The following is a 14996-nucleotide window of genomic DNA, read 5'->3' on the forward strand; positions in this document are numbered from 1 at the left end:
AGCGCTCCCATTACAAGAAGGACAAACATTTACCGATGTTGTAATCAGCTTGGCATATCTGGGTCTTAGAATAATTAAACCAGCAAGAAGAGGCCCTGACCAGTGTTGGAGGAGGACACAATTCACTAAAATCCACATAGTTAGAATTTAACTTCTGTGCTATGATCCCAACTTCTTACAATCTAAGAGCAGAAAACATCTCTCTCCTCTGACAGACTTGACAAGGGCTCTCAGAGCAGGCAGATTTTCAAGGGGAAATGGCTGGTTCCCTCTCAGACTTGGTGAGTATCCAACTTCTTGCCTTCTAGCCCTAGTCACTAACAGCAGCATGATCTTTAAATATTACAGCAAAGGGAATCAGTCTTCCTTGTAACAAAAATGAGCAACAGAGCACATGCTTGGGACAACACTGATTCAGCAATAAGACTGACTACACAGCATCTCCAGAAAATATATTAGAAATACAAAAGTGTGAGATGTTTAAGAGAGGACCTAGGAAACCAAGAAAGAATAGGCATTTTGAGGAAGACAAAGAAAATTGTAGCAATGAAAAAGACAAAACAGAAAAAACCCTTCCACTCCACTGCCCTGCACTCTCAAGGGTATTTGAGGATACTCATCTGTTTAGAGTGTGACCTGACTAAATGCCCGAAAGCGTATGTGTTTGTGACGAGTGCTCTAAAATTCAGTGTACATCATGGAAACACAGCATTTCAAATTGGAGCCATTCAAGTAGGGGCTCTAAAAATGCAGTTTTGTACGGGGATAATAAAAGTGAAATATAAAAAAAATAAGTTTTAAGAGGACAGACTTGATTAATCTCTGGAAACTTGTGAACAATGTCTCTGAAGAGGCAAAGTTGAAGGAAAAAAGGGATTCAAGAAAGCTATAGCTTCTTACTAGCACAAAAGCAAACACAAACTATCTGAACAAGGCTTTTATGATTTTTTTTTTTATTTCTGTGGCTAGCAGAACTAACAGAATTAGAGACTGCATCTTTTCAGGCTGCTAATAACCAGGAGAGGAACATAAAGGAATGTGCAGATTTGCGTCTTAATAATTTCCCAGCAATTTTGCTTGACTATTGAAAAAATTCAAAATTAATTTTTGCATTTTAAAGGCTTCTTAATCATAGAAATATGAAGATATAAGATCTCATAAATTATCTCATGGTCTGAAAGCCATGCTGTTATCAGGAACTTAGGATGTGTTTCATCATCTTTGGCAGGTTCAATACCGGAAGCTATTGCTAATGATTATGGTGCTAGGAATTGGTGGAACCCACCTATGTGGTTTTCAAATGTCTGTGATCAATTATACTTCTCCGGTAAGCAAACCCTTCATAAAATCACATCTGTAATTGCTCTTCATGGGACTAGGCCTTAAACTTTGAACATGCTCTAAAAAATCTGTCAAGTGTTGCTATGTGAGTTTATTCCCAGCTCTTTACAATGCCATACTGTCCACTGTCAAAAGACAAAATGAGTTTGCATGATTGTTAGGAGCTGTGCTCCAAAGACAACTTCCCACAGAACTGTGTAGAAACAACATATTGAAACACCCTCCTTAAAGATTATGCCACGGATAAAAAAGATTACAAACTAGCTGATTGAGTCTCAACCTTCAGTTCAGCCCTTTTCTCTTTATATCCGCTACCTGCAACAAGAGCATTTGCACTTCACTAGAATCAATAAAAGGTCTCAATATTTTGGTGTAGGAGAGCCAGGATTCAACAGACTAAAGAGTATAATTAATGTTTGAAAGATTCTCTTACGCTATGAGGCTGTATGAGAGGAAATATCAGTCCTAATTTGCAAACAAGTGTCCCATAGGCCTGGTTTTACTAATGACTATTACTCTATTTTTTTAAGTACTATTGTGATCAGTGCCTCAGGGGAATGAAAATCTCTTTTTCTGTCCCAGTACATTCAGAAGTTTATCAACGAAACTTGGCTGGAGCGATACGGTTCTGTGCTGCATCAGGAGACACTCACATTATTGTGGTCCTTCATCGTGTCTATGTACTGTGTAGGTGGAATGATAGGGTGTCTGTGTAGTGGGTACCTGACTGCAAAATATGGAAAGTAAGTATATTTCCGAACCGCTCGCTAATCAGGGCTGCAACAAGGGAAGAAATTAAATATTATTCACTGAATATAATGGATGTCAGGATTCTCACTGCCCCCTTCTGGTGCGGAATTTACTCTCCTCAGCATGTATAACTACACCTAAATACATTCGAGAGACAAGAATATGTAACTATTTCTGATTCCCTTGTCACAGTTTTTGGTGTCATACAATTCCTGTATTTTTGCTGAAATTTCAGTAAAAAATAAATCTCTGAATTTTCTTTATTGGACAATAATGCCCTTGGGAGCCCAACAACATTTCAGTAGTGCAGAAGGGGATAGATATTCTGCAGGCCAAAGATTGTTTTGTTTTGTTTTGTTTTAATTGGTTACAGCCTTTAAAAAAATTGTGCAGGTTCATTCCCCTGTAAGAATAATTAGAGTTTCATCAAAGACAAGCAGAAGTCCCTCAGGCCCCATTCAGAACCCTCTCTTTGAGGGTGGCCATACAGGACAAAGCCAGAACTCTCTAGCGTGACATGGGTAGTGAAGCAAGTTCTCAGTGAAGCTGGATTTGCCTTGTTCCGAGGACATGTGCAGTGTTTAAGATGGGACCCTCGCCCACAGGAAAGAAGTTAAAAAGACTGTTTCTTAGCAGTATTTATCCTGCAGGAATTTCCTTCGGCCTCATGGTGTGCTTACATAGTGTTAGTATGGAAAAGAGGAATCTAGCTTCTCCCTTTCCACTCCCCTGCAAAGACATCATGCCTTTTCATAATCAGATACGGTTGTTCTATAAGCAGTGGATTTAAACATGGCCATGGCTTGGTCTGTAAGCCCAGAGGAGAACAGGCAGACATTAGTCAAAGATGAAAAAGTAAAATATGGATCATACCCACGTGTTGTTTGCTGTTGCAGGAAGAAATGTCTGCTGTTTAACGATGTAGTCCTAATAATAGCCACACTGCATACTGGCTTCAGTAGGAGAGCCAAGTCTTTTGAGATGATCCTGATCGGGCGCTTCCTCGAGGGCATCAGTGCTGGTAGGACTCCCCACTACTCCATGTTAATGTGACTTCTTTGGGGTGGATACAGAAATCTTCCTGCTGGGAGTACCTGGCCATGCACAGTAACCCCAGTGGAACAGATTGGGAAAAGGTAAGATGAGCTGTCCTTTGCCTTCAAGAGGTCTTGTTGAGAGAGAGATCTGATGGATTAGCTAAACATCTTGTTTAAAGTAAAAGGTACATTTTCAGTCTATTGTTGTGGAGGATACATAGCAAACAGTTCAGAAGAGAGAGGAGAGAGCTACCTTTAGTTGAAGGTGAAATGAAAAGGGACCATCTCTCTTGCTTTCTTTAGCTTTAGTTCTCTCGTGTCTTCTTCACTTTAGGAATCAATATCAATGCCCATGTTCAGTATGCTGGAGAGATCTCGCCTAAGAAGTTGCGTGGATTTGTAAATGTGACTTCCTCTGTGTTTCTTGCACTAGGAAAAGCTGTAGCAAGAATTCTTGGATTACGGTACTTGTGCTACTCCTTCTCATCCTATTTTCTATTTATGTGTCTTCTGTACAGCAGGGAAGTGTTGTTCTCCTAGTCCTAGAAACAGACATACACTAAGGGTGGGGTTTTACTTCACTTAACAATAGCTGTCAAAAAGGATGCATCTACCCCCTACCAGTCACTGAGATTTCCATGTCATTCACTGGGGAGAGAAAGGCCCTTCTCTTGAGAAAGGATGAATCCATCTCTGGAGGTGCAGTCTCTCTGCTAAAGTTAATAAGAAAAGATTGTATGTAAACACTCTTAGTAAACTTTTGAGACCTGAAATCTCTGCTAATTTCTTGACAACCTCATGCAGAATTGCAGTATTGGTTCAGAGGGCTGTTCTGGGAATATTCAAACTCCACTGATCTTTAGAAAATATTCAAAATACAAGAAAAATCTCAGTCTTGCAGTAAAAATAAAGTATTAGTCTATTTTCCTTTCCCTAGCCTAAACATCTTCTATTTCAATTTATCTTTTCAAGGTCTGTATGTATATTGCGTCTCTTTAGCTAGTCTAGGATCTAGAAGATACCAAACTAGTTATGGACTGTAATTGTACTGGACTATAAATACACTCTAATGTGCTTTCATAGAGATCTCTTAGGAACTGAAGACATGTGGAATGTGCTATTGTCCTTCTCTGGGTTGGTGGCATTGATTCAACTGCTCTTTTTGCCATTCTTTCCTGAGTCCCCTCCCTATCTCTTGCTGCAGAAAGGAGACAAGGCTGGTTGCTTGAAAGGTAAAATAAACCTTTAGATCCTTAATTTGTTAAACCATAACTCCCAGGAAAGTGAAGCTAACAGAGGGAATCAACTTTTCTATTAGCCAACTACAATTTCTTGATAATTACATAATTAAAGTCCTCCAGACTAAGCAGAGTCATCAAAAATATTTAAGATGTACCCCTAAATACTACAGCAAGTTGAAAGCTATTTTCCGGGGAAGTCTCAGCATGTTCCAGTAAGCGATGTTCTAGTTCTTTGCTCAGTGACTGATGAATCAAAGCATGGGCTGAACTGCAAATGTTTAATGTCATTAAAAGATGAAAAACACAGAATTCTGAGTGGATCAGATGATGAAGGAGTATACTTCATTCTGTCTCTTCTGTAGCCATGAAGCAACTCTGGGGAGAAGGGAATTATCACACAGAATTTGATGACATGATGAAGGAAAAGGCTGTAACAAAAGGCACCAAAATCATGAATGTCCTAGAGGTGCTGAAAGAACCATCCGTGTATCCGCAGCTGAGTACCATGCTCCTCCTTTTACTGAGTCTACAGCTCTGTGGCCTGAGTGCAGTTGAGTATACCCTATTTCCATGCTTAGATCTACTATTAAGTAACCAAAGTGCCACAATTCCAACTTGTCTCTTTCCTCTAGACCCACATTATTCCTCCTCACACAGAGTACACTGCCTGTGAAGATCTGTGATATCATCACTAGCATTCTTCATGTCTTTAAGGGAGATTCTCAAAAGGGATTACAAGAGATCCAACTCAGCATAAGTTCCTGCAAGGGCACTGTTGCATTCATTTCCCTGGTGGTATTACCAAAGACTCTGTAGGAGAAAGGGTTATAAATACCCTAAGACTTGCTACAACCCAGAGATCTATTTATCTAGACTTCCAGCTCCGCTGTCTTTGACTTCTGCAGTAGCAGATGGCCAGCTATTGCCATCCAATTTTCATTCCATTTGATAAAGGAGATTTATCCATTAAATAATTTCCTTTCAGTTGTTTCCACATAAAGATGTCTGAGCCCAATACAGCCCAAGCTAATAGTCATTCTCCTGGTAGTCATTTTTATGATTTGCCTATGGGTCTCTCTCCATAAGCCTTGCTTAAGCCTGTGCACTCTGCTGGAGCTTGTTCACCACAGTCACCAGCAATGTGGGCAGAGGGGGCACCTCTGCACTCTGCTGACAGGGAAATGGTGCACAGTCCATCAGGGGTGTTGCAGATGAGCAACTTCTGCTTAGCAACTGGAAAAGGGCAACAGAATCAACTGTTTGTATGATAACGTACGGTTTGGTAAGACTGAGATCTGCTTTTCTTTTTCTTCGCTTCTTGTCTTGTCCCTTTCCTTTTCCTCTTTGCCAAAACAACAACTTCTTCCCATGTCTTACAGGCAGTATGCTCCTTTCAACCCTTTTTTTTTTTTCCTGGACTTTCAAATCCCTTTTCTTCATCTCCATTAACTTTTGATTTTTCACATCTCAAGCAGGTATGTCACTTCCACTAAGCCCAAATAATATACTGCTGCTTTTGCAGCCATGACAAATCTAGTTCTAAGTGATGCTGGATAAGCACATATCACATCTATTGATTATGCTTAATTGTGAAAATGTTTCTTATTTCCCAGATCACCTTTTACACCTCAGAAATTTTTCAGACAGCCAACCTGCAGGAAAGCATGATCCCATATGTATCTCTAGGAGTTGCGATCTCTGAGCTCATCTCTATCATCTTCTGTGTAAGTCAGACCTTTCTGGGGTTTTAAGAGTTAAAGTACCTGTGAGTGGAGTCTATTCTTCCTCAAAGAAAATGAATCTTCTCCTTATGAACTAAATAATTTTTCTGTGGTACTGCATAAATCTGTGAAGTGATTGTTACCATCCGCTCCAAATTTTGCCCCACCTTTTACATCTTTCTTCCCATCTTCATTCTCCGTAATTTCTTTTAAAAATCCCTCTCTTATTCATACAGATAGAAATGAAATGTCATTCCAACATAAATATGTATACTTATTTCCATACATTTGTGTAGATCTATATATTCAAATGGAGTTGTAACATGCTTCCATTGATTACAGTGTTTATGAAAAAGTAGATACAATGCTGGGCAGTAATGGTAATTCATAGATTTAGAGAGACTAGAAGAAATTCAATAAAATAACAAACTTGGTACCAGTAAGATTTGTGTTCTCTAAAGTAAAAAGAACTCAAGAAGAATGCTTGATTTGTTGGATGGCTGACAGCTGGATTTTGCCATGCTTCCAGTGATATGGAACTCTTTTCTACTCTTCAGAGCTCCATTATTGATCATTTTGGACGCCGGATACTCCTGTGGGGTGGTTATTTGATGATGGCACTGATACTGGCGTTGCTTGAAACAAGCCTTCTACTCAGCGTAAGCAAATGCCTCTGGGAGTGGACCTGCATCAGAATTCTTTATGCAGGGTGGCAGATAGTCAGCCTTAGCTTTCGTGTCCAAAATAGCAGGTCAGAATATCTTCTGAATACAAACTCACAGCCCCTCTGCAAGGCTTTTTTTGTCCTGCCTTGCAGTTCATCTTTTTTAATCAGGCTTTTGAACAGTCAGTGAAAAACATTTTGTAAAACCATTGGCCTGGCATAGCTTTCCTGCAGCTCTCTGCCTGCCTGACCTCTCCAAACGTCACTTGTGTCTTGTTCTGCTGTCCTTTAAATTGCTAGATGAGCATCCTTGCTGTCACCTTTCCCATGGCTATCCCATGCCTCCTGCAGCAGAAGCAGTATGTACTGACCCTTCCAACAACCACCAGTTTCCACCCTTGATACAAGTGATCGAGCTACCTAGTGCAGCTCTCTAGCTACTTCCAGCCGGGATGGTGGAAAGTAGTGAGGACTCGGTGTAACGGCTTCAGGAGTTACAGTGTTTCGCACTGCATTGCAATCTTGGTCTCAGCCCATAAACTTTCAGCTTCTTTCTGTTTCACAGATACCTTCGGGTTCACAAGCGATTGAAACATTTCTCTGAAGTTGTCTAATTCAGTAAGATGATTAAGTTAAATCAGTAACAGTTTTCCCCATGCTATAATTAGCTTGGAATTTGTTACTTGTTTTTCAGAGCAGGGTGCAGCTCAGCTCACCTCTGTAGATATCACACTGCAGGCTACTTTTGGCCTTCCACTGTATTTAGTACAGAAAGTAAGTAGTTCTAGTGACATCTATTACAGAGCTCAGTGTGATGGGCTTTTTTATAAATATTACTTCTCCTATATGTTTGGATCAGCCATGCTACAGCTATAAAGTTAATTTTCATCCTCTTCTCTCCTTTCACCTTTTTCTAGGATCAGTTCCTCTGGATGCGTTACTGCAGTGTTACTCTCATCTTTTTATTTATCATTGCTTATGGAATAGGACCAGGTGAGTACCACAATAAAAGCAACAACAGGAAACCTTGGACCGTGTAGGTAAGCACAGGCCATGAATGTATGGCAGTAGAACTAGACTGTGTGAATATATCTTCGAAAATCAACAGCTTAGTTTGGACTGAAATTGGGGGAATAATTTTCAAATTATTTGAAATTATTCAGATTTTCAGGACCCTGTTTCCTCTTGCTGGATTACATTCAAGTCAAAAAAATACTTGTTAATCAATTCACTAAGACTTGTTTTGGAGGGTGTGAATGCTGTTCAGTGCACAAAGGCTCAGCTGGTTCATCTCTGTCTTTGCCTAAGGGCAGAGGTAGCCTCTTCTAAAATATCGGAGTTTTCTCAAATCATCTGTAAAATCCTACTCTATTAAAGAATGATACCTGATAGCATGCATAGTCTGTATCTTAGCATTGTCGTGTCCTTTCTTATCCTCTCTTAATATCGCTCTGAATTGTCTACAACGGTAACACCAGAACCAAACTTAAAGCTCTCTATTAGGACCTCACTTACCTATGAACAGTATTTACTCTGAAAGTTCCCTGACTAAACATTACTTTTAGTTATTACAGTCTCCAAATTCAAATGTTAGTCTTTATTATTGTAAGGGCTGTATATGAGGACCATGAAGGCCTTGAAAACCCACAGTAGCAGAACCCAGGTGTCTCCTCTGGGCAATCGAAAGAAATAGGCCACTGGGGCATTTCATCTCCATATTTGAAACCTCTTAGGTGGATAGAAACTGCACTTCAGGGGTGTCCATGGACCACAAAAGAAGTCTGTAGGGGAATTCAGATAGAATTCAGATAAATTTGGACTATGCTGCCCAAATTTAGGTGATCTCACAGTAGCCTAACTTAGTAGGGCTGTGTTTGACCAGTGACATCAGTTCATTCACTTCAAGGAAAATACTTAACTACAACAATGTTTCTATTGCTTTTTTATGTTTTTTCCTCAGCTGGAGCCGTTGCATCTGTCATGAATGAAATCTTCACCCTCTCAACAAGGTCCTCTGCTTTTGTACTTGGTGGAATTGTCATTTGGCTAGGCCTCACTTTCACCGGAATGATTTTCCCCTTTGCTGTCGTATGTAATTTGATTCAAATCTTCTCTTTGACTCTATCAATTTAAACTGTTTTTCTAGGGTGGTTGGGACAGGGAGTAGGATGAAATGCCTTGTAGATGATCAAAGCTGTGAATCCCCTATTGCTACTGGCATATGGAGGTCATTTATGTAAAACACTTCCCTAGACTTCAGACATCATCTGCTGCCTCAAGAATAGATTGAAAAGATAAATAAATATTCCTTTTGTAAAATCAACTTATTCCTCATTTCACAGGGACAAATCAACAATCTTCAAGAATCTATAAGGGCAAGTGTTGTCAGGGAAATCACTCATGTTATTCTGTTTTTATCTCCAGATGCTTCTTGGTCCTTTTTGCTTCCTCATCTTTATTGCTGTCCTGGTCATTTCAGCAGTTCTCATCTACCTGTTTCTCCCAGAAACAAAAGGGAAGTCAACCTCTGAAATCACAGAAGAATTCAAAACATGCCAATTTAAGAAGAAACGTCATCAGACTGTGGAGAAGAATGCTACTGAAGAAAAGACATTCTGCACCAAGCTCTGATAGACCACCATAAGCAACTTCCACTGACAAAAAGCCCTATCTCAAAATCGAACTGAAAGCTAAACCTTAACATGGACTTTTCTCAATAAAATGTAATCCATAAAGTAATACACAGATAGCTTGTCATTAGTCCAAGTAGTCCTCTTTAATATAAATCTTTGGTTTTCATGGTCAGAGACAATGGAACAGCTCTGTAGCAGGAAGGAATTAGGAACTACAGACACTTCTCAGAACCGGCACATGGAAAACATTTTCAGGCCAACACATCGATTTTATTTCAAGTCTTTCTCCTTTGCTGTCATTTTAAAGAAGCAGGATTTGTCTCTATGTTTGTTACTTTGTAAGAAAGCTCTGCTCAGGATTAAGCAGGATGAAGAGAGGATGAAACATAAATATAGTTCTCTCAGACAATTTTGATGTCATCTCTTTATGATATCACACTGTAAAGGACCTAGTATTGATCATGAACACTGCATATGAAAAAATCCAGGTAGAATAACAAAGACAACCCAATTTTGTTCTATTTTTTGAGCTGACATCAAGTAATTGTATGTCCTGATTATCTCTGTAATGACTGTCAGTGAATCATCCCTAATCCCTGGGTATTTGGTACAGAAGAACTCTCACCTGCATCCTCTGGAGCAAACTGACTGCACTCTCCATGCATATCAGTTGCAGTGAAATCTGGAGGAAATTTTTGTAGTGCAAGCAGTGCTCTCAGACTTATTCTGGGTACCTCGTGGATGGCACAAGGATTAACAAAACATACAGGCAGTGCTGAGAGCTAGAGGAGCAGAGCCCTGGCATGAGGCAGGGAGTAAGACAATTTAAGAGAGTACTGAGAGAGTAGACACTTTGAAAATTCAGCTCATTTAATAGATAATTAACTGCTCACAAAAAAAAGCAGAAGCTGTGATAGCCAATGTCTGCTAGCTGTGTACTGGCCTAGGACACACTGCACTCATACTACAAACAACAGTATGCATACAATACTACACTTCACCACTGCTATGCTCCAGAGCACCCATGTACTGCTGCTATTCAAGACCTGTTAATCCTGCTGACCATTGCAGCATTTAATCCCTCCCTAAACTCTTCTACCTTCGTACAGGACGATCAATTATTTTTCCATTTTCTGTCACTGTTACAAATGGTATACCAGGTCTCCTGTTTAGTAGGACCGTAAGTCCTATTTTTCTGCAGTTTAACCATTCATATTGATTATCACTGTGCTGGAGCACTGAATCAGTGTTGAGTTTTAGGGATTTTTCTATTTAAAATTTTCAAATAATGTGCTTGCTACTTCTAAAGGAATAGCCACAGAAGAATCTCTGATATTAAAGTGCCAGTGTGTGTTCCAGCAAGTGAAACCTGAGTTAGATTTTATATTTGACCTGATTTCATTCCCTGTATCAAAATACAGAGCACTCATGCTACAAAATGTTCCCATTAAGAGGGACCTCTCATGTTGAGTCATTGAAATATTTAATCTATCCATTCTAAGTGCTGTCCAATTGCTGCAAAAAACATCAATGAACAGAAATCATACCAAGTAAACATTAACCTCAGTCTCAGAGTCAGATAGTTACTTAAGTAGAAGGTGCAGAAAAGGCATGAGAGAAAAGACTTCCTCAGTCTAACAGAGTTCTGTCTGCTTGGGATCAGCCACCCTTTCCATATAAGATGGACAAGCTCCTTTCAGAAGTGGTGAGTACTACAGCTGGCAGCATCATCTGTTAATATTAAGCTTTCAGAAGAATTGAGAGGTTGTCTGTTACAATTACCATTCCTAAAGAAAATATAATACATATGTACCAAATGATTTTCAAAATAATAGGATGGACAGTGGATAATCCTTCTAATTTTGTTATGGTAAAAATTGGAGCTAACATTTAAAATAAAAATCAAAAGACACAGAATTAACTTTCATGTCATGTAAGGCAATTTTAAATGAGGTAATTTGGCTACCGCAACTGAAATAGCAGACAGCCTACTGGGAGCTATCTCATCTTGTCAGCAAACTGCATAAATTACCTCATCAATTTACTACAAATTCTTTCCAACAAATCTGTACAGATACGGCATGTCCTTGTAGTTCTACATGAAAATACACATGCATGCAAACACAAAGCCCTTTAATGAATCAACATGCTACGTTATCAGTGCAAAGAACTGCCAATGATTGTGCCCATAGTTCAGGTTGAAGGCAGGCACTTCCAAGGTACTGTAGGAAGAGCCATGTGATCAGCAGGGAAATAGAGAGATCAGAGACTATATTGGCGTTTTGACAACTGTATAGTGTTAATTAAGGTTCATATACTAACAACTGTGAGATAGGATCTTATTTTGTGCAAGGCTGTGAACACAAGATCTAAACATGTCACTGGTGTTCTCATATCAACAGCTCCTGTGGCCCAACACTTCATTGATTCGAAAAAGACTAACAAGGTGCTGCCTGCATCCAGGATGAAATCTTATGCTTCTTTTTGCCACCATGCCCTCTTCTCCCATCCCCTCTGTGGCAGGGCTTCTATACAGCTTGCAGCTTCCCTAACAATGTTGTAAAGGGGAATTTCTAATGCCCGAGTCACCTGTTTGAAAATAAGGACAGCATGAGACCAAATGGAACATGTATATAACATTTTTCTTCTTCCATGCTGTTCTTTTCCCACTTTGCACAGATTTCACAATGAGGTGCAATTGCAAGTGGTAGTACTTCTGAACTGCACTGAACAGACATTAAAGCCATGGAGTAGCTAATTAAATAGACATATGGAAAAATACATGTTAGGATCAGTCTTCACTATTGACACTGTACCAGATCGATAGTGTATTCTGCTGTGGGAACTTCCACTTTCATTTGCCAGTTCCTTCTCTCTGATTTTACTCTCCTCTTTGTCTTTTTTGTATCTTCTTTTCAGGACTCCCAACCTTTCTGCACGTACAGAAGAGAGAATTTTCTCTTCTAATCTTGGTCAGCGTCACTTTGTCTTTGCCAGTCCTTTTGCAGGAATCAGCCTCAGCAGAAGCATAGCTGGAACATTGCAGAGGGACCGTTCATCCTTGTCACACAGCACCATGTCAGGTTTAAAAGCATGAGCCTTGAATCCCTCTGTCCCTCTTTTATGAAGTCCAGCCATGCTGACTCTGATATAGCTCCAGTGTCTCCTGCAAGAAGTCAGTCCTTCACGGGGATTCTTGCTGGGCACCTTCACTACTTCATGGCTTAAGGAACCTTTCCGTCTCAACCTTTCCAGGCTGCACAAATCCAATGTACCAAACCTCACGAGGCCTGTTCTCCCAAATGCTTACTATTGCTGTATCTCTTGCAGTTACTGATAAACCAGACAGTATATGATTAACCTGGCAATATTAATGTTCATGTGTTGTTTTAACCCCATGCCAAGGCCTCTGTTTCTTATATTTCTGCAAGCAACATCTCAAATTATTTTGACTACCCACCCTGCCTATCTTTTACTGAAAAGCAGAAATAAAACGAGTAAGTTAGGCTTTTTTCTTTTAGCTTTCTCCTCTTTGTACTACTGCTTCAGTGTCATTGCTGTGACTGACACCTTCAAGAAGAAGTGGGAAATTTAGGTGCCATCCAGTCTTACTTATTTCAGTACAAGCCCATGCATCAGGGCCAAAATCACTGTTATGAGGCTGCAGCTGGCATCCAACAGAACCGAATACAAGCAGTGGCATCACCATTAGTGTGTCAGGGTTATGCTTGCATCTGTTCAAAGGAAGTTATGTTCTGTAAATATTATGGCTTTGGTAGCTGATGCTGTTGTTGTTGTCATCAGAGCTAATAAAACTGGCTAGAAGACAGAGCACAGCCTCTTCAAGCTTCTGCCTGCTAAAGCCTTCTCATCCCATATTTTTGTCTCTCTTCTTGGGCCTGCCTGGACATAGTGGGGCTAGAATAGCTGTAGCGATAGTGAAAAGAGAAAGGAAAAAGCTTCCCGTGAATTCCCTCATCTTCCTCAGGAAATTCACCCATCATTAACACACCTCTATTTTCACTTCTGTAGGACCAACACTAAATGATGATGATAGGTGTACATCTTGGTTTTCTGGACCACAGCTGACTTGCATTAGACAATGACCAGGACTGATATTAAAATGACAACAGTTTTTTTCTGTTAAAAGCATGTAAAAGGCTTTTAAAAAGACACTTACTATTTCTAACCCATTCTTGAAAAGAAGCATTTTCTCAACAATCAGCAAGAAGCACAGGTCACTGGTAGAAATGTACTCCATTTGCTTGCTTACCAGTCCTGATATTAGAGGTGATATCACACATGCAATCCATTGTTTCCAATGCAAGTTTTTCTTCCGCTGTGTTTTCTAGGTCTATTTTTGCACTTTTGAGGTGCTGCGCACAGCTGGGTTTGAAGAAGGCCTTATTCTGTACGTATCACTAGGAGTTGGTTTCTGTGTGTTCCTTCCCACCCTGCTCTGTGTGAGGTGCACTGTATCAGCGCGTTACTCAGGCTTTAGCTGTGCGTAGAGTGAAGTGAGTGCTTTTCCTGCCCTTCCAGACCTTCACCATTGAGCAGTTTGGCAGGAAGACACTGCTGTGGAAGGACTATGCTTTCATGGCCTTGGCACTGTCTGTCCTCACAGTGTCGTTCTCCTTTCAGGCAAGAAGAAATTTTAAACTATTTTATTCTCATTGCTGTTTCACACCTAAAGACTGGCGCATTTCATGTCACAGCAACAAAACAAGCTGGATGTAGACAGCTACAAAGTGAAACTTTGCCTTCATTGTCATTATTTTGTCATCACGTTCAAAGTGCTGTAAAAGGAGAAGCAAAACAACCCCAAAATCCAAAAACTTTCTCTGGTTTATTTCCAGGAAAACCTCGTCTCTTTCTGTTTTCTTATCTTTACTGGGATTCTCATCAGCCCAGGCATTTTCATCTACCTCTTCCTTCCAGAGACAAAGGGGAACTTGGTTATGGAAATAACCAAAGAATTTGGCGCTTTACATTTTAGGAAGAGACCTCATTCCTCTACAGGAAATACCTCTCTTGAGGAACGTATCACCTACACTAGCTTTTAGCTGGTCAGCAGAAGGACCATATATTAGGTAAGGTCAAAAAGGCCCTTCATGCTTGCAGACTGCAAAACAAAACAAAGGCAAATTATTTGTTTTCTATTATTGGAAAAGATATGAATATTCCTTCATAGACACAAGTGGAATCTTCATGAATGAAAGTCACTCTCATATCACCTTAAAAACCTGAGACCCATCAATAATCAATAAGTCATCATAACATAAAATACGTGCTATGCTAAACTTACAGATTTCACTTAGGAAATGTTTTATACCTAAATATCTTCTTTAGTTCCAGTCTCTGTGATTTTGCTATTCAGAATTTCATTTTGAGCTTTGGATTGTAACAAACCCAGTCTCAAATCAAACCTAGAAGAAACCACTGAGTTCTTCTCGGTGTGAAATTAAACTGCAGATGGCTTCAGTCATCCACAATGAGCAATATAGTGCAGATCAAGTTGGCTTAGAACCAAGCCCAGCTTTCAGCTCTTTAGACAAATTTATATGACACACCTCATAAAAGTGAGTTCCATGTGTTTGTCCATTTCA

At 39.8% G+C, this 14996-nt stretch overlaps 1 protein-coding gene across 1 annotated transcript; it reads left to right on the top strand.

Moving 5' to 3' along the window:
- Window positions 1–224: 224 nt before the first annotated feature.
- Window positions 225–9385, top strand: LOC104164742 (solute carrier family 2, facilitated glucose transporter member 11-like). The gene is made up of 12 exons (XM_009704175.1): window positions 225–281; window positions 1229–1327; window positions 1924–2084; window positions 2988–3112; window positions 3463–3592; window positions 4212–4360; window positions 4732–4919; window positions 5983–6093; window positions 6648–6749; window positions 7672–7747; window positions 8715–8842; window positions 9179–9385. The coding sequence occupies exons 1-12, from the start codon at window positions 258–260 to the stop codon at window positions 9383–9385; spliced, it is 1500 nt and encodes a 499-aa protein (XP_009702477.1). The 5' UTR covers window positions 225–257.
- The last annotated feature ends 5611 nt before the right edge of the window (window positions 9386–14996 follow it).

The sequence above is a fragment of the Cariama cristata genome, unplaced genomic scaffold (assembly GCF_000690535.1).
Source record: "Cariama cristata isolate BGI_N322 unplaced genomic scaffold, ASM69053v1 scaffold267, whole genome shotgun sequence".
Lineage (NCBI taxonomy): Eukaryota > Metazoa > Chordata > Aves > Cariamiformes > Cariamidae > Cariama > Cariama cristata.